Below are 18,396 nucleotides of genomic sequence, written 5' to 3' on the forward strand. Positions count from 1 at the left end.
GTGGACGTCATCGGGAGGACGGATCCATTTTGGGCGTGGGGGCTTGAAATGTAGTTAGCCTAATTTTTATTTTCAAAAGTGTTTTTTGAAATATTTTAAAATTTCAACACAATTTTTAATATTATTTTGTATCAGTAATTGACTCCAAATGAAATTAGCATGCCTTTAACTGAATAGTAGCAGAGAAAAATCAAGTAAATTTGGTTGCGCCCAACTGGTGACATCAACATCGCGACCGGCTGCAGTTCCGTCATCAACCCGCGACTTATACAGTATGGAAAACACATGAGAAAGGAGTGATTTTTGTAGAACTTGAGTGTTTTCAGTACTATAAAGAATAACTGTTAATAATTGTTAATTTATATTAAGCGTTAATTAATTCGTAAACAGAAATAACTGAAAAGCATAGAAAACCTTTATTGGAACGTTTCGTCCAGTTGAAATGTCTCTGTTTCTTGTGAACAGGTAGGATGATTTTTGCTCTGTCTTACATCGTTGGTCACTGTTTTAGTTTAGTCATATTGTCACATTACTGAATGATCTATCTGAGTATTACTGAGTATCAAAATCAGGTGTATAGGTAGGTCATAGTTAGTTTAACACGCAAGGGACTTCGTGAGAAAATACAAAAATATTGAAAGTAAAAAATCTTAACTCTAAATTGATATTAAACAAATAAATATTTGAAAAAAATAAATAAGAGCTTTACAGTGTGACTGTCCGTCATCTGCAGTAACAAAACAAGCTACACAGTGTGTAGCTAATTGTTTAATTTCCACAGGAGTCACGATAACTTTTATTGACTATTAATAACATCAATTCATGCTAAGAAACTTTGGGATTAGCTATGGAGTTAATTTTAACCAATATTACATTTTCACAAGAGACAACAATAAAAGTTACTTCCAGCATAGATGGGATTTCAATCAGTGTAATGAACAAGACTTTAACTAAATCATTCATTTTAAGGATCTAAAGATTCAAGCAGTCAGTGAAGCGTTCACAACATTGATTAGCTTCACAGGTGGAGCATTTTAGAAACCAAGTTAAGAAAATAATGTTGCAGACAACCTTGTCTTTTTACAAAGGATTTGGGCCTAAATTCATTAATATGAACTGGTCAAAGGATATTTTGTTGTGGATAACTTATACGGTGTGAATAAGGTGCTGTGATGGTACTGAAGAAGTGGATTTAAGAATCTTTCTACCACATTTTCTCATGTCACTCTCAGGTATCTTGGAGAGGAGGAAGATGGGAGCATATCGAAGGAGTCTCGGTCTCAGGAGTTACTGGCTAAACTGAAGCAGAAGGCAAAAGAGAAGCAGAGACAAAGCTTCACAGAACAAAAACATAAACCTGAAGAACAGACACAACAAAAGAATGTCAAAAAGAAAAGAAAAGCTGACAAGGAGAGCAGCGAGGAGCCTCAACACCACAAAAAGAGTAAATCAGAAGTAGCGCCCGTGTTTGTCCTGGACTCTGATAACCAGGATCAGCAGGTCAAAGAGAAAAAGAAGAAGAAGAAGAAAGATGCAAATGAAAAAAAGAAAAAGAGGGATTCAGGTGTGTGCTTGTGTTTGTAAACATTCACATGTTGACACCAAACTACATACAATCTTTTCATATCATATCCATGTAATCCTCAATATGAATGAACTCTAAGTGGAATCTAAGCTGTTTTTGATTTCCATTCACTACACTTGTTTGGTCCTGTTCTGCACCATTTATATTAACTGCATAACAAATATGCCAGAGATGATTTAGTTTGTCTGTCTTTGTATTTTAGGCAGCTCAGTTGAAGGTGTTGCAGACATCAGTGTAACTGAAAGAAAAAGAGATGAGGACACAGGAGGAGAAGAAGAGGAAGCAAAGACAGAAAATAACACACCAAAACAAACTTCTGCATCGACTGGATTCAAAGTTCTGGGAGGATTTGAGAACAAACCGCTTCAAAAGGTACAGTGATCTGTTGACGTAAAATCATTCGATTTTATCCTCAGGGGAAGATAAATATCTTATAACATTATTCTTCTGTTCACAGGTTCACAGAGTCCTGCCTCAGTGGCTCGCTCAGCCTGATGTCATTCACAGAGACATTAAAAGCAACCTCGTCCCCATCTCTGACATCCACGGACTTTCTGCTCAGCTCGTGAAAAAGATACAAAATAATGGAATTCAGCACCTTTTTCCAGGTAATGACACGGCAACAGCTGGTTTACGAAGTTTATAATGATAACTTGCTTTACAAGTTTGTAATAAGTCCTTATAATACCTAATTGATCTGTTGATTATACACTTGTTATGTATCCGTCTCACAGTGCAAACAGAGGTCATCCCGGCCATCTTGGAGAGTGCACAGCAGGGGCTTCTGATTGGACGAGGTGGCTACAAGCCCAGAGATATTTGTGTGTCTGCACCAACGGGTAGCGGCAAGACTCTGGCATTTGTTATCCCTGTCATACAGGTTAGCTGCGACAACGGCGGACTATATGAGTAATACATGTGTTTGTGTGTGGGAGGAACATGTAGAGAGACTGCAGATTAATTTAAGGTGTTTCCAGGTGCTGATGGAGCGGGTGGTGTGTGAAGTCCGGGCCCTGGCTGTGTTGCCGACCAAAGAGCTGGCCCAGCAGGTCAGAAACTTCAAAATAAAAGCCTGAAAAAAAATCATGCAGTAACATTTACTCTCTAGATTGATGAGGCTGATGTTTTCCTCTGCAGGTTTGTAAAGTGTTCACATCATATGCTGAGGGAACCAGCCTCAAAGTGGTGATGCTGGCCGGTCAGAAGACTTTTGCAGCAGAGCAGGCGTCGCTGTCGGAGCTCAGGTGAGTTCAGCTGCAGAGTAAGGGGAGAGCTTGAGCAGATTTTCAGGGGATATGAGGAATCAGGCCAGAAATTAAATGCCAAATTTTGCATGGGACCATATAAAATCATCACTTCAGGATTATCCTGGCCAGTAACTGTGATTCACAATATTATCAGGGTATGATGAAGATATGCTTTAAAATCTTAAATTCCACTAAAACACACTAGAGTAAGCCCTTGTAACCACGCTCCGCCGTCTTGCAGCCTTTGCCATTGTACATAAGACCACGCAAGTGGCCCCAGTGTGTGTTTTTACAGCATTCCGGCGCTTGCAGAAGCAAAACCTGTGTGAGGTGTAAACAAACTTCAAATACACTTACTACACAATACTTTGAAGACCTGCGTAACGGAGGCGCAATAATCCCGCCTTGAACAGGCTGTGTAAGGGCTAGAGGCGAAACGTGGTCTTTAAACAGTGGAGCCGGAACAGCGCAGTGTGAGAATGAGAATGTGTAGTTCAAAGATTTTTTGAAAATAAGATGATTAACAAATATAAAGAGAAGGTATAATCCTTACAAGTTTCTTGTTTTGTCTGTACGTTTGTTTCATTTGTTTCTTATACTACACAAAACCACGTAATGTGAAGGTTGCCTACAGGCATATGTATTGCAAAGGGTAGGTAAAATAAGCTTCAGCTTTAGCCACACCTTTTCGGTCTCCAACTTTGGTTCCTCATTTTATTTAATCCCCCAGTGTATTTTATTTGGAATTATACTTCTGATGTGTTTTTTGGTGGGGAGAAATAGTTAAATACTGACTGAAATAAACTACTGCTACTACGAGCAAAACGTACTTAAGCCACTTAAAAAAAGTGGCACCTAAAAGAAGCGATGTCACGTTAATTATGTAATAATGTTTGCAATATTTTACTTTTTTTCCCCACAGTTTCACTTTGCCAGCAGACGACTCTTTCCTTCAACAAGACTCTTAATTTTCTTTCAGAGGCGGCACGAGACGCAGTTTAGCAGACATCGTTGTGGCCACTCCGGGTCGACTGGTCGATCACATCAACAAGAATCCAGGCTTCTGTCTTGAACAGCTCAGATTTCTGGTGAGTTCTTCAATACTGGAGAACTTAATTATAGCTATAAGTAAAATTAATGTATTTATTAAGCACATGGTAAATTAAAAGTATGTTTGCAGTTCATCTAGAATCAACGGTTTGTTGAATTTCTTAAAGTTTCATTCTGTCTTCCATCCCAGATTATTGATGAGGCTGACAGGATGATTGACAGCATGCATCAGTCCTGGCTCAGTCAGGTGGTGAGGGCGGTGTTCAGATCAGGAAGTGGACCAGAAGCCTCGTCCATCTTCAGACGGACTGAGCCGGCACATGTGACAGCAGCCAGGTGAGTCTGTGGTTGAAGACATGAAAGCAGATTTTTCGGAAATTTGCTTTTGGTGTGTTTGCAGAGAGCGATGTAACAGGTGTTTCTGGTTAAAAAAATAAATTTTACTCTCAAACAAAAAGGTCTATCTCTGTAGGGATCCTTTCTGTAATGTTGTCAGACACTTAGAATAACAATCTGAGCCTGTCAATGGAAACAACAAGAACTTTTAGTGGACGCATTTTGATCCATCAAGGATTATGTTGCAGCCATTACAGCCAGTTTCACTGCTGCAGGCTGAAAGAATCTACTGGGCCAAGAAAAAGGGCGCAGGTTTAAGATTCTCAGAATTCCCTGCTGACTAGATCAGATCTGGTAATGTTTGGTTAGATCACAAGTGTGTGCAGTAAAGCAGCAGCTTCTCTGAAGGAGCTTTAAATCTGAGTAACCGTCTGTTTGTCCCTCAGTCTGTCTCCGCCTCAGATGCCGCTACAGAAGCTGCTGTTTTCAGCCACACTCACACAGAACCCAGAGAAGCTGCAGCAGCTCGGCCTCCACCAGCCCCGACTCTTCAGCTCCATCCACAGTCAGTCAAGCTCCACGTCTGCAGCCCCCACCCAGAAACAAGACCGCTTCGACTTCCCCCAGGGTCTGACAGTAAGAGATGACCTTTAACCTTCAGAACGGAGCGCCGGCACATGTTAAAGTGTAGACAAACTGAAAACTGTCACTTTAATGGCTGCTTCTCTGTGTTTGTAGGAGTATTATGTTCCCTGCACGTTAAGCAAGAAGCCCCTCCTCATCCTCCACTTCATCCTGCGCATGAAGCTCAGCCCCATCCTCTGCTTCACCAACTCCAGAGAGACCGCACACAGGTTAGAGATAATAACACCCATGAACACCATCTGTTATACATATTTTGCACTGTTAATTCTTTAAGCATGCTCTTACTGTGTTCCCCGTCCTCAGACTCTTCCTGCTGGTGCAGCTCTTTGGTGGGATTCAGGCTGCTGAGTTTTCCTCCCGACTCTCTCCTGGTGAGAGGAAGAAGACGCTGAAGGAGTTTGAACAAGGAAAGATCCAACTGTGAGTGTGTGTGTGTGTGTGTGTGTGTGAATGTGCAAGTGTGTGTTTGTGCATGCTGGATAGTGAAGCTAAGGACCAAAGGTAACTAAGATGAGTACAATAAACTTCATCAGGCAGATAGTCTACCTTTAAATTGTCCAAAACCTAGGTACCAACTTGTGAACTATCTATAGGGTCTCAATAATGAAACATGTGACATGGTGTCAGACCTAAAGCTGGTTTGCTGATTTTGATGTTAAGAGATGTCCACATGTTGCCTACCAAACATTTAAAGACTTGAAGGGACGAGAGTCTGACTCATCTTTAACAATTTCTATGAAAAGATGGGATCTTGAGGTTTCCACTTTGGAGGCCTCAGAATTCTATCTGTGCTTTACGGAGATGATGTGGTTCTGTTGGCTTCATCAGGCTGGGACCTCCAGCAGACATTGGGGCAGTTTGCAGCCAAGTTTCTCGGGGTCTTGCTCACAGTGAGGGCAAAATGGATCGTGAGATTGACAGACGGATTGTTGCAGCATCAGCAGTAATGCGAGGGTTGTACCGGACTTTCGTGGTGAAGAGGGAGCTGAGCCGTATTCGAAGCTTTGGATTTACCAGTCGATCTACGTTCCAACCCTCACCTGTGCTCACAAGCTTTGGGTTGTGACCGAAAGAATGAGGTTGTGGATACAAGCAGCTGAAGTTAGTTTCCTCTGCAGGGTGTCTGGGCTCAGCCTTAGCGAGAGGGTAAGGAGCTTGGAGTAAAAGGAGCTTGGACATCCGGAGGGAGCTCAGAGTAGAGCCGCTGGGCGCCTCCCTTTGGAGATTTTCCAGGCACGCCGGGGCAGACCCAGAGCTCGCTGGAGGGATTACATATCCCACCTGGCCTGGGAACATGTCGAGCTCCCCCAGGAGGAGCTGGAGAATGTTGCAGGGGAGAGGGACACTAACTTGCTTAGCCTGCTGCCACTGCGACCCGCAGAAGAAAATGGATTGGATTAAAGCTTCTGTGAGGAACTTTTAGTTTGTGTTGATTTTGGCGCCCCCTGTGGACAAAACCGTACCGTATCTCTTTGCTGATTTTGTCCTGTACATGCTTAATTGGTGGTTTTTAACAAAAAATCTCATCCTACTTTCTTTAACAGTCATATGTATCACTCACTTTAAATATCTGCCCTGCAAAATGTAAACAAAGGCAGCGGGCAGTTAATCGCTTCGTCTGACACCTACCCCCCCGCCAGCAGTTTCAGGTATTAAAAATAACTCTATAGAAATAATCAATCTTGTCGCTGATGGTCTGGTTTGCTGTTGTAGCTCATATAGAGTCATCAGTGTCTGTTTCTTAACCAGCGTAAAACTCCTCACAGGAGCTTTAAGGATTTGCGTAAACTGTTTATCCTACAGGGTAACTATTTACCGACTACAACTGGATACACAGCAGCCTTTGTGTCAGGGCGGCTCGCTCAATGTCTTTTTGTCAGGACAAGATAAAGACCGACTTATGACAGCTGGAGTGAGTTTTATAAGACTTCACATGGACTGATAATCTTTCAGGGTCTCTTTTGACAGACTAGATTCCTGTAGACTAACATCATGTACTAACATTGAGTTCTGGCGTCACAGTAAGTGAGGACCTGGTGACAGCAACCCTCCCTAGAGTCCCCTCCATGTTTACTATCTACCTGGATCGCTGCTTCCTGTTTTGGTGCTGCAGAGAGCGATCTTATTGGCTGTTAACGCCCTTTGAACTCCCAACACTTCCTATATTAAACAGAGAAGAGACAAAGACTGATGTTCTGGACTGAAGCTGGAACTGAGCCTAATAATGTCCCACAGTGTTATGAGCAGTGTATTAAACATGTGATCCTGCAGGTTGATCAGCACAGACGCAGCTGCTCGAGGCATCGACATCAACGGTGTCAAATGTGTAGTGAATTATGATGCACCGCAGTACATCAGGACGTACATTCACAGGTGAGCGGTCCATCAAACATACCATAATGTCTGGTGTAGCTCCATCGTACTGTTTTCTGACTGACGCGTCTTTGTTCAGGATCGGGAGAACAGCTCGAGCAGGGAAAGCAGGCCTGGCCTTCACCTTTCTGCTCGGAGTTCAGGTGAAACATGTCCACTTATACATGATCAAATAAAAGACATAACAACAGTATAAACAGTGAGTACAAACAGTTTCGTTTTCTCTTTCAGGAGAAGAACTTCCTTCAGATGGTGGAGGAAGCAGGAAGTCCGGGGATTCAGAAGCAGATTGTAAAACCTGAGAACCTGAAGGGTATGGAAGCCCGATATGAACAAACGCTGCAGGAGCTCGCTAACGTTATCAAGGTACGCTCCAAACAGTTTCATTAAATGTTGAAATAGACTGAATGTCCGAGGTTCAAAGGTTTCTGTGCAGGTCTGGTTGTTATTGTGTTAGAACAAAGCCTGAATGAAACCGACTCTTCTTGAAGTATCATTAAGTTTACTCTAATGAAATCTCAATGTCCTACTTCAATGTTACAGCTCATTAAACAAACATATTGTTGAAGCACATCTCCACCAACAAAATACAAAATAAAAAATGACGATATGTATTATAATAAAAAACAAAAATGTAGTATTCTAAAATAATTATGAACTTTCTCAGATAATAGAAAAACCCTCTTAAAATAATGACTCACTCAGCGCCTGTTTTCTATACTAAAACTGTGCAGCTCAGCGTTTTCAGCACTCAGCGTCGTCGGAGCAAAGACACCCTCGACGTAGGCTGTTTTTTGTGCTCACAGTGCTCTCAGATGAAAATAGATCAACTGTTAGAACACCGCTGCGCTCGTCAACAGGGTCGTTCGATATTAGCGAGGCCTGTGCAGAATTGATCACCGCCTTGCCGAGCACATTGCATGATGGTTATAATGGTGTCCGACTTGCTCTGAAAATCCGACTGAACTAAACTTAATGAAGTGTCAGACAGACACCAAACGGTTTTATAGAATTATTTATTTAATAATTAAAGTAATAATTTGAAATTCCCAGTTTCGTTCTCTTTAGCGGTCCCTAAAGGCGATAAAAGGCAATTGCAGGTGCATACGTCCCAGATAACCAGTCGTCCACGGTTGGCTCTGGTTGTAACTCTTGATTTTCCTCGCTGACGGTCGCTTTCCTTTTTAGACTGTTTGCCTCATGTTTCTTGTTCTTTGGATTTTCATTTTTTTTTTAAGTTGTATCTGTAGTCATCCATCTTTTCTTTGTTTGTTCAGCCATAGTAGATTACTGTTTACTCACAACACTTGCAGAGAGCGGAAAAGCAGCCGCTTAGCTCCGCCTACCCTCTCTGGCAGACCAACCACTGCTGGCTGATGGAAAACACGTCACTAACTGGGCGCCGCTGGGACACCCAGTCTGTAATACTGCAAATGCAAAGGCTTTCATCAGTGGGCCATAGGCTCAATCACCATTGTGTTGCCTCATTCAGCAATAGATAGAGACTTAACAGACATTTATTCACATGAAAATCTTCAAGATTATTACTTTAATAATGATAATGTCATTTTCAAGACATTATCTTCAGATACCGATAACGTGCCAATAATATCGTGCAACCCTACTCTAATATGCACACATTGAAACTTCACCTGACAGCTGTGTAAGTTTACTTTAAAGAACATTTAATGACTGTTTGTGCTTTTGTTTCTCTCTACAGGATGAAAAAGCCAAATAATGCAGCAACACTGACGTTCTCCTCTGAGCTGACATCTGTGCCTTTAAATAGATCACAATGCATTTTTCACCTGTGTTTGGAGTTTTCATGTTGTTTAATAAAACATAAAAGGTCTGTGTGGTGAGTCTTTAGATTATAGCTCCAGAGTGCCAGTTTCACATTCTGCCTCTGAAAAGGTTTTGTCTGCTTCTCATTTGCACAGTTTAACTTAAAATGCAGCCAAACGTACAGAATGCAGAAAGCCCAGCAGATGAACTTAAAACTGTTAAAGAAGGCATTAAGATATAAATACACAAGTGTCCTTGTTTTAATCCAGTCAGGTTTTAATTCACTCTGTCCTTATAATAAATAAACACACACACACACACTCAGCGTTCAGGGTGTGTCATGTCTTCAGTCCCATTTGGACGTCTTCCTCCTCATGTATCTCTCTCCCTCACTGTCCACGGCCTCGTACAGCTGCTGGTCGTTCTCCTTCATGGCGTGCATGTAGCCCAGGTAGCCCACACACAAGGTGATGGTCACCAGTCCAAACACCATCACAGGTTTGTTCTGCAGGATGACACAGCTGTATGTTATTCATGCTACAGTTAAGTTGAGATAGTCCAAGATTTTTTGAGACAGATACTTATTTAAAGATCAATGAATTACCAATTTATACGTTGATATTTTTGAGCTAAAACTTGATAGATCTTCTCCATGTGTCTTATTATTTTATACAGAGAATTGCTGCTGGACAAACTATATGATGACACCATTTCTATTATTTACTGCAATATAAATAAAAAACAAAATCCTATGAGTGCATATTGGAAAACATGTACGGCAATGCTAATATTGTTGTGAATCTCCAAATATATATATAAAAAATATGCTCTGGATCAACATGAAAACACTAAAAGACGTGTCAAAATTTACATTGTCTACTACTAGTTTATTATTTAAATGAAAGAGATACGTTTATTTATTGTATTATGTCCAAACTGTTAACATTAAAGGACCCGACAAAAGTCATGACATTATTTTAAAAAAGAAACTACAATGAATTAAGTATATAAGTAAATTTAAAAGATAAAAGAGCATTAAAGGACACAGTGACGAAATTGTTTATTGGTACATTTGTGGCACTTGTAATGCACAAATGTAATGCTAGCTATGTAGAGACTAACCGCTAAGCTAATTTTCATACAGAAAGGTTTTCTTATTTATTTATTATTTTTGATCAACAGCAGATTGAGTGTTGGCGTGTTTGTGATGAGTGTGTGTGAATCTTACAGGTTTGATGAAGAGTTCAGGGTTGACAGCTCTGAACAGTGTGGTGGTCTGTGCTCCTCTCAGCCCGGGGGTTCTGAAACCTTTCTCCACGGGAGCCTCCTTCCCTTTACCGGCCTCCTTCTCCGACATGTCCGGTCGGCCTGGTTACTGTATCTCTGCGGGGGAAAATGCGGTAATAACGCTGGGGAACGCTATATTACAGAGCTGTGTAGTAATGTTTTGCTTTATCTCTGACGGCGGCCATGTTTCAAAGTCAAAGACGACTGATGCGAGAGAAGAAGACGAAGAGACGGAAGGAGAAGAAAGTCACAGCGCCCCCTGTGGTCATGAGCGGGAAACACCACCACCGCCATATTCGGTTGGTTTATCAGAAAGGAAGACGAACAGGTTTTTCATGTGGACTAATCTCTTCTAATGGGAGCCCATCCCGAAAGAATAAATAGATTAATATAAACAAAGAATTTTAAGTAGACATCTTATTATGTCCTAAAATAACAGCTTTCAACCAGATTACATTGGTATAGGGCTTTGTGTCATAGCACAAAAATAATAAACAAGTTTTAAAATGTGGGAATATGCAGTGACTATTTAAATGGCTGAATAAACACACCATTTATCAGCCGCTATCTTCCAGTTCTTTTAGGATTTGGTCATCCTTTCTAGAGATGTGGGTATTTAACAAGATTAACAAGGTGACAGGAAGTGGGGCTGTTTCTATCAAGCAATGGTTTTGTTTTGGTCTTTTTACATGCTGTCTGCAAGATCTTAAGGAGGCAGGTGTCATGTTTACTCAGTCTGTCAGGGACCTGTAAAAGATAGAGGGATGTAAATGTTGGACTGATACTTAAGGGTTTTTTGTGATAACTGTTGCCACGTCCATCCAGACAGTGTGAATAATCATACAAGATAAATTAGAATCATCGGCCATGATTTCTCCAAATATTCCCCTACATCACAGCTTAGTGTCAGTTTGTTGAGACCTTTGTTTAAAAGTGATGAAGAAGTGAAGCAGGTTTTCCAACAGAAGTCTCTCCAGGACTTGGTGGAGGACGACTGTGATTTCTCTAAATAAAATCAGTTAAAATCAAAGAATTACATGACTTTATCTAGTAGCCACACATAATGATTTTCTGTAAAGTAAGCAGGGATAGGACACAAAAGGAACACTAACATAAGAGTAGACTTACTGTATGCTGGGTTTGTTTAGAATTTGAATTGTGTGGGCAAAGATGTGACGAACAGGAGACACAGTCCTGAGGTTACATCGTTTATTATTTATCATCTGTAACACGACCTGAGTCTCATCAAAGTTACATGTCAGTCAGGTCCAGGGGGGAGCATCAGGAAATAAAACATTCAAACACACAGCGTGTCTCCAAGGTTATTTCATGTTCTCCTCCCCCACATGACAGGCTGCACATTTTATTTGCATTAGAAGCTCCATGGTGATGCTGTCTGTGTGTAAACACACACATGCACACGCTTCATGTACTGTATGTTAGACAGGTGATCTGGAGGAAGTTTCCATCTCACGCAGTTTCCGATAATTCGCAGTGCTGAAAATAAAACAGAAAGTCTGTGATGGAGCTGATATGACAAACAACAGAGAGTGTTTGTTATGAGTGTGGTAGGATAAGGTGTGGCTGCCAGCCTGCAGGTATGCAGACAGAAGAGCACACACACACAGAGCCACCACCTGCTGCCAGACAGAGGACACATCTCAGAGGCACCGCCAGTAAGTTCTTTAAAGCTTTTATCAGCTTCTACAGAATCATTTGAGCCTTTACAAGAACAGATTTCATGTATTAGATAAATAATGTCTATATAACTTTGGGCCTTCAAGTTTCTGTGATGTTCTTTGACCTTATAATTACCTCAACAATAAACCGTCTATCATTAGAAATCATCAATCGTCTCTTATAATTACGACTAGAGGACTTTGATTATATTCAGAGTGAGAATATAATAAATCCGACAGTCTTACAGTCGGGGAGACCGGGGGCCTTTACAACACCGGGGTTTTTATTTCTTTATATTATTATTAACTCTTTGTTTCTCAGTAACTCAGAGATTATTTGGACTAGACTAACAAATTATTAATATATTAAACTTACATCTGTCTGTAGCCGAAACCATTTAAAGATGATTATATATAATGTAACGTTCATTATTTTCATCTGAATGGAAAAAATCCGATTGAGGCCAACTCTGAGGGTAATTCCAACATAATATTTTGTTTAAAAAATAATTACATTTTCTTTTTGTCTTAATAAGCATAGAATGGTAGAAATGTACACTTTGTTCTCATAAAATTATAGTTTAATTCTTCTACAGTGATATAACAGTATAATCTGTATATTTTGTGATGTTGACCCGTGCTAACCATGTTACTTAGAAGTCACCAAAACCATGAATGAAACTGAGGAACTCTTGATTAATTCATACAAAAGTTTAACACAAAATGATTCAAATGAAGAACATAAAAAAATAATTGATATACCTTTAAAGTTGTGAGAAAGTCTATGCTGTGCTTTTATTTTGAAGGACATGGGTATCTTAAGACGTGCATGCAGGAGTTTATTCACACTCCAAGTATCCAGTGATTGGGTAATCCCAGCTACAGTCACATTCACATTCTTGAAACTTGCTGAGCCTGACAGTAGTTGCATTTATGTTGCACTCTTTTAGGTTATTTCTGTTGAAAAAAGGCTGCTAATTAAATGAATGGGGAATGAGGGAATATGTTCTTCTAATGCAAACTGCACAGATAATAAATTAATTTGATTGGTTAGAAAATTTGGGTCGCCATTCATCCAGGAGCATGTGGTGGTATAGATAATGGATGATTAAAACAAGTTTTTATTTCAATCAATACAGATTTTAGATGTGTCCTAAATCGTCCTGGTGTTGGGCTCTTACTGAGCATGTGCACTGAGTGTCATCATACTACTTCTGATTGGAGGAATAAGACTTGTTGCAACCATCCCCAGTCTCCCCTAATAACCCTTAATATGAAGTATAGCTCATTAAATCTCTCTGTGGAGCACCAGAGAAATGTCTACAGCAAGTTTATTTGATTTTTTATTTTTAATAGATACAGGGGGAAGATGATTGGACCACTGCAACATTTAAGATCAGTTATAATAACAATAAACTTTATTTGTAACACACAGTTACATAGTACTTTCCATACGAGAGAGTGCAAAAGTAAAATCCTGATCAGGCAGGCAGGCATACATACAACATACAAACACATAAAACAAGTCTTCTACGCTCGACCATCTCATCAAACTATCAGATTATGTGACTTCATAAAGAGTTTAAGCACATCTGGAAAGATTTCCACAAGATGTTACCAAAGTTAGCAAAGAGAAAAAAGCATGGAACAGTCTCAGTATCTGATTGTAGTAGTTTGAATCGTCCTGAGTGGAATTTTTACCCTCATAAATTTGTGAATGAGCGCTGGGCAAAGCTGGAAATGTTGGTCTAACTGCGTTGAGACAGAATGCACAAGCAGAAATAAACCCATAAAGATCATAATCTCACATGATACAATGTTTTAATTAAAAGTCCATAATGAAAAGAAAAAAAGTTTCATGTTCCTGTCGTGTTTTTTTATTTTAAAACACTATTACAGTGAAGTCAGTTTATTTTTCTGTCTATAAATGTGTATTTTAATGTTTTGTTTCTCAGTGTATATGTGGGTAAAGTTAGACTTAGAATCTATTTATAATTCTGTCTTTGCTGTTTCTTCACTGTAAAATTATGATATTTATGAAAACGTTTCCTCACTCCCTTTTTTATTTTGAATCCGTAGCTGCTATTGTTGAGTTTTTATTCATTACAGAGTAACACTTTGTGTGCTGCATGAAGAGAACTTGTCCACCTGACCTGTAAAGGAGCATATAATCAAATAAAACATCAAGCTAACATTAAAACTCTTCATGAGCAGCTCTGGCTTCAAGTGACTGTTAGCTAATGTCTCCTTACAGAAAAGGTTTAAAACCAGCCTGAAATCATTTTCCTCCTGTTACTGACGCTAAGTTGGAGGCTCTGTTTTCACTTTTCTTTCTTCCATCAAGTTTTTTAGTAGTGCTATAAAGGTAAGACTGCCCCTGACGGTGTGTTTCTGCCCTGACAGGAGCCTGAGAGGAAGATGAACTGGGGCTTCCTGGAGAACATCCTCAGCGGGGTGAATAAATACTCCACTGTGATTGGTCGGATCTGGCTCTCCGTGGTCTTCCTCTTCCGGATCCTGGTGTACGTGGCGGCGGCCGAGCAGGTGTGGAAGGACGAGCAAAAGGATTTTGTGTGTAACACGCGCCAGCCCGGCTGTGAGAACGCATGCTTCGACCACTTCTTCCCAATCTCGCAGGTGCGTCTGTGGGCCCTGCAGCTCATCATGGTGTCCACCCCGTCCCTGCTGGTGGCGCTGCACGTGGCCTACAGGGAGCACCGGGAGGCCAAACTCAAAAGGAAACTGTACAAGGACAAAGGGAGCCTGGATGGAGGTCTGTTCTGCACCTACCTCCTCAGCTTGCTCTTCAAGACGGCCTTTGAGGTGGGATCTCTGCTCGCTTTCTACTTCCTGTACAACGGCTTCGAGGTGCCCATCCTGCTCCAGTGCAGCGAGAGTCCCTGCCCCAACACGGTGGACTGCTTCATCGGCAAAGCCACAGAGAAGAAGATCTTCCTCTACATTATGGGGTGCACCTCCATCCTCTGCATCGTCCTGAACTTTGTGGAGCTCTTGTACATCGCCTGGAAGCAGGCGTGGAAATTTTTCACCCGGCGGTACGTCCCTGTGGAGGACAAATCTGTCAGCCACAGCCGGCCAGCTGTTTCCATTGTCAACACGTTTGTGTCTGCTGAGCCCACAGTAAATACAGAGCAGAGCTGCACACAGCCAGCATGCACTGCTGAGAACCAGCTGGGCCAGTCCTAGAGGGCTCATGCTCCCACCTCAAAGAGAAACCACAGTGAAAGCCTTTGATACCTGAAAGGCTGACATGGATGCTGCTCATAAGGGTCTGTTTTTACAACCTGCGCTATAAAAAAAGAGACATTTACCCTTTAAGTCAGACAATCTATGGTAATTTCTGTGTCTAAATGATTAATAAATACAACACAAAAGATCATTTTTATCCCTTACATAACTCTCTGCAGAGCAACCAGACTCCATTGATGAAAACAGTAATTGAACCTTGCAGAACAGGAGAGTTGCAGGCTTACTGCTGCCTCAATCCTTTAGTTTGATGAGTAACTTTGGTGTTTAAATGTTTATTTTGGATTGAAAACAATATTTGTGTAACACACCATAACTAAAAAAGAACCCATCAAATCAAGGCAGCAGTAGACCAGAAACTCCTGTGTTCTGTCAGGTAAAATCACTGTTTTTGTCAATGAAGTCTGGTGTCTTTGAAGAGAGCGATGTAACGTCTGTTTCTGGTTAAAATAAATCATCTTCCTCTGTAACAAAAAGGTCAAAGTATCTCTGTTAGGATCCCTTTTGTAATGTTGTCAGAACAATCTGAACCTGTCACAAAACAAGAACTTTTAGTGGACGTAAAAAAACCCAGAATTCCCCTAAAATATTTAACACAGCCCTATCAAAACATATGTAATTTTGCAATCTTTGTTTAGAGCTTTGCACAGTCTTAAAAAACATGATGACGTCTTAGTGATTTTATCTAGCGTTTCTTGTAAATCTTTAAGTTTACATACTTTGGATGTTTAGCATGCATGGGAGGTCTTATCAAGATGCATTATAGGAAACGTAGGTCAACAATACGCTCTAAAAATTAGGACATCTCAGCTGCTTCAGTGTTCACCATTCTTGATTTGCTATTGTTACTTTAAGACTCTTTTATTTTAAAGTAATTGCTTGTATCAAACCTTTCACGGCAGACTAGACAACTATTAAACATATCTACATGATTATTGTTGGTATCAATAGCATTAGTCTTAATGTAGCTGCACTGAGTAGTGAGTTAGAATGCTACATGATAAAACTCCTTGAGATACAGTAGCTACTAAAGTAGTTTGGATATATTAAGAGCAGTTTTATGCAGACAAATTACATATGTCTGCAAATTTTTGGTGACTTATTTAAATGCTCAATCAAAACAAATTAAAAGGGACTTACAGAAAAAAATCATTATATGGAAAAATGAACATTTATTTCCTCCCTACAGAAAATTTTATTTTACATTCTTTTTTTTTCAAATTGTTAATTTATTTGACATATTTTTACATCAATATTTATTTTGTTTACTAATTCCATTTTACACCATAAAGGCTGTCTGTAATTAAATATTCATTCATATTGTGCATGAGGGTTATTTGAAAATGTCTTTTAAAGAGGGGGTATTATGCCGTTTCACATTTTAAGACACAATGTTACAATGTTGGTCCATATTAGGGGCGGGGTTTCTGAAAGGGACAAAGCTGACTGAGGCTGTATGAGAGCCTGCACAGAGCACCAGTGTGAGAAAAAAGAGTTTTATGTCACTGTAAATTATGTTAAGCTGCACCACAGGTATCACAGAGTGGGATATGAAGATTGAAATTAGCATAATACCCCCCCTTTAATATTTTATCAGCAGTCACAATTTAATTAGAGATGTCCACATCCAATGTGATGTTGACATGTTGTCGGACAGAGGTATCAGGAAAGGAAGTTACAGATTTTCTTTTACTTTTATTTTAATTTTACTTCATATTTAAAGATCAAATCCCAGATATGAATATTACATTTGATTGGTGACAATTCATCACTCCTGGTTGCATTTAAAGGATGTCACATTTAAAATTTCAAATGCAAGTAAATTTTTGCTTCAAATATGCAAAAATATAAGTTTAAATATAAAAAATATGAATATAGTCCTATTAGCAATAGAAAGAAGTCATTGGAAAAATGTCTATTCTCTTAAGTATCAGCTGTTTTTATTTCCTCTACTTTCTCACAACACTAAAAGAAAAATGCTAAATGTAACTAATGTAAGTTCTGACAGATCTTTTGATTTTATTGCTGCTTTCCTACACTGCATCGTTTTTCAGCCCAGAGTACTCGACACAAACCACTTCAATGAGTTGACAATTACCCTCACATTACGAGTATGTGTGTGTGATGCATGTAGAGAGGTTTCTTATTGTTTACCAACATTGTAAAGGTGCAGTTTTATTTCAGAATTGTGACCAACTCTTGTGTTTTACATCATTTTTACTGTTCCCAAATTTATGTATTGACTTGATTGTAAAAAATGTACCTATACAATACATTTTTAATATATACAACTCAAACTTAGTCTCAATCTTTACTCCAGAGGCCTCCTTGTAGTACCTAAAGTCTCTAAGAGTAGCACGGGAGGTAGAGCCTTCAGTTACCAGGCTCCTCTCCTGTGGAATCACCGGTCAGGGTCCATGCCTCTTTAGGCTTCAAACTTTGATGTTCTGGTGAAGCAAAGGACAGTTTGAGGACAGCGCACCACTTAACTGGTGGAGGCAGAAGGCCGTCTACTAAGAGTGAATCTGCAAAAGGTGTTAAGAAGTATTTCCTTCCTTTCTGTCTTTTAATGATTTAATGGAGCTTTATGAACAACTACATGAAGCACTTTTGCTCTGTTCTTACCCTGATATATGAACTTGCACTGAAGCAGGTGTTTCACTATTAAAATGGAAGCAGAACGTTTAACAGCCACCACATTGTTCATTTGTTTTAGTGATTGGTTTAACAATTAGTGAAAACAGTTCATCTGACCAGTTTCCTACAGCAGGAGGAGAAGATGGATATTAAAAAAAAAAGTTATTTTGAATGTGATTAAGAGATACTATTTTAGTTGACTTAAAAGGTGGTTTGTTAATCAAAATAAAATTGACAATAGTCAATTATGAAATTGTCTAATAAAAAACGGTCAAACATTTGCTGGTCTTCGGGTTTTGGACTGTTGATAGGACAGAAGAAGTCATCTGAAAAGGTCACTTTGTGCTCTGGAAATCAACAGATTGATGAAAATGATCTGCAGATTAGTAAAGAATGCAAATAATCTTTTTTGCAGCTCTACTCTACTCACGTTTCAATCACGGGTCAAGTTGGGACACAAGACAAAAAAAGAGAAATACAACCCTCTCATACAGAAACCATTTTG

At 39.8% G+C, this 18,396-nt stretch overlaps 3 protein-coding genes across 3 annotated transcripts; 2 read left to right on the top strand and 1 right to left on the bottom strand.

The window, feature by feature from the left end:
* Nucleotides 1–260: 260 nt before the first annotated feature.
* ddx51 (DEAD (Asp-Glu-Ala-Asp) box polypeptide 51) lies at nt 261–9,131 on the top strand. The gene is made up of 16 exons (XM_069657718.1): nt 261–465; nt 1,233–1,564; nt 1,788–1,957; nt 2,043–2,193; nt 2,320–2,465; nt 2,563–2,634; nt 2,723–2,829; nt 3,812–3,920; nt 4,073–4,218; nt 4,665–4,854; nt 4,957–5,072; nt 5,167–5,283; nt 7,135–7,236; nt 7,316–7,379; nt 7,468–7,602; nt 8,957–9,131. The coding sequence occupies exons 1-16, from the start codon at nt 443–445 to the stop codon at nt 8,972–8,974; spliced, it is 1,998 nt and encodes a 665-aa protein (XP_069513819.1). The 5' UTR covers nt 261–442; the 3' UTR covers nt 8,975–9,131.
* On the bottom strand, nt 8,752–10,507 carry smim8 (small integral membrane protein 8). Its single transcript, XM_069657719.1, has 2 exons — nt 10,250–10,507; nt 8,752–9,526 (listed from the first exon to the last, which is right to left on the bottom strand). The coding sequence occupies exons 1-2, from the start codon at nt 10,376–10,378 to the stop codon at nt 9,368–9,370; spliced, it is 288 nt and encodes a 95-aa protein (XP_069513820.1). The 5' UTR covers nt 10,379–10,507; the 3' UTR covers nt 8,752–9,367.
* A 1,419-nt stretch (nt 10,508–11,926) lies between these two features.
* gjb7 (gap junction protein beta 7) lies at nt 11,927–17,940 on the top strand. Its single transcript, XM_069686897.1, has 2 exons — nt 11,927–11,984; nt 14,391–17,940. The coding sequence occupies exon 2, from the start codon at nt 14,406–14,408 to the stop codon at nt 15,192–15,194; it is 789 nt and encodes a 262-aa protein (XP_069542998.1). The 5' UTR covers nt 11,927–11,984; nt 14,391–14,405; the 3' UTR covers nt 15,195–17,940.
* Nucleotides 17,941–18,396: the final 456 nt, after the last annotated feature.

The sequence above is a fragment of the Semicossyphus pulcher genome, unplaced genomic scaffold, assembly GCF_022749685.1.
Source record: "Semicossyphus pulcher isolate SPU_LCO1_2020_fin unplaced genomic scaffold, fSemPul1.0.p SCAF_11, whole genome shotgun sequence".
Lineage (NCBI taxonomy): Eukaryota > Metazoa > Chordata > Actinopteri > Labriformes > Labridae > Semicossyphus > Semicossyphus pulcher.

Coding starts and splice junctions, on each gene's coding strand:
- gjb7 (XM_069686897.1), top strand. CDS start 14,406: ATGAACTGGGGCTTCCTGGAGAACATCCTCAGCGGGGTGAATAAATAC.
- ddx51 (XM_069657718.1), top strand. CDS start 443: ATGTCTCTGTTTCTTGTGAACAG. Junction 466..1,232: donor TCTCTGTTTCTTGTGAACAG/GTAGGATGATTT, acceptor TGTCACTCTCAG/GTATCTTGGAGAGGAGGAAG. Junction 5,284..7,134: donor GAACAAGGAAAGATCCAACT/GTGAGTGTGTGT, acceptor GTGATCCTGCAG/GTTGATCAGCACAGACGCAG.
- smim8 (XM_069657719.1), bottom strand. CDS start 10,378: ATGTCGGAGAAGGAGGCCGGTAAAGGGAAGGAGGCTCCCGTGGAGAAA. Junction 9,527..10,249: donor CTGAACTCTTCATCAAACCT/GTAAGATTCACA, acceptor GTCATCCTGCAG/AACAAACCTGTGATGGTGTT.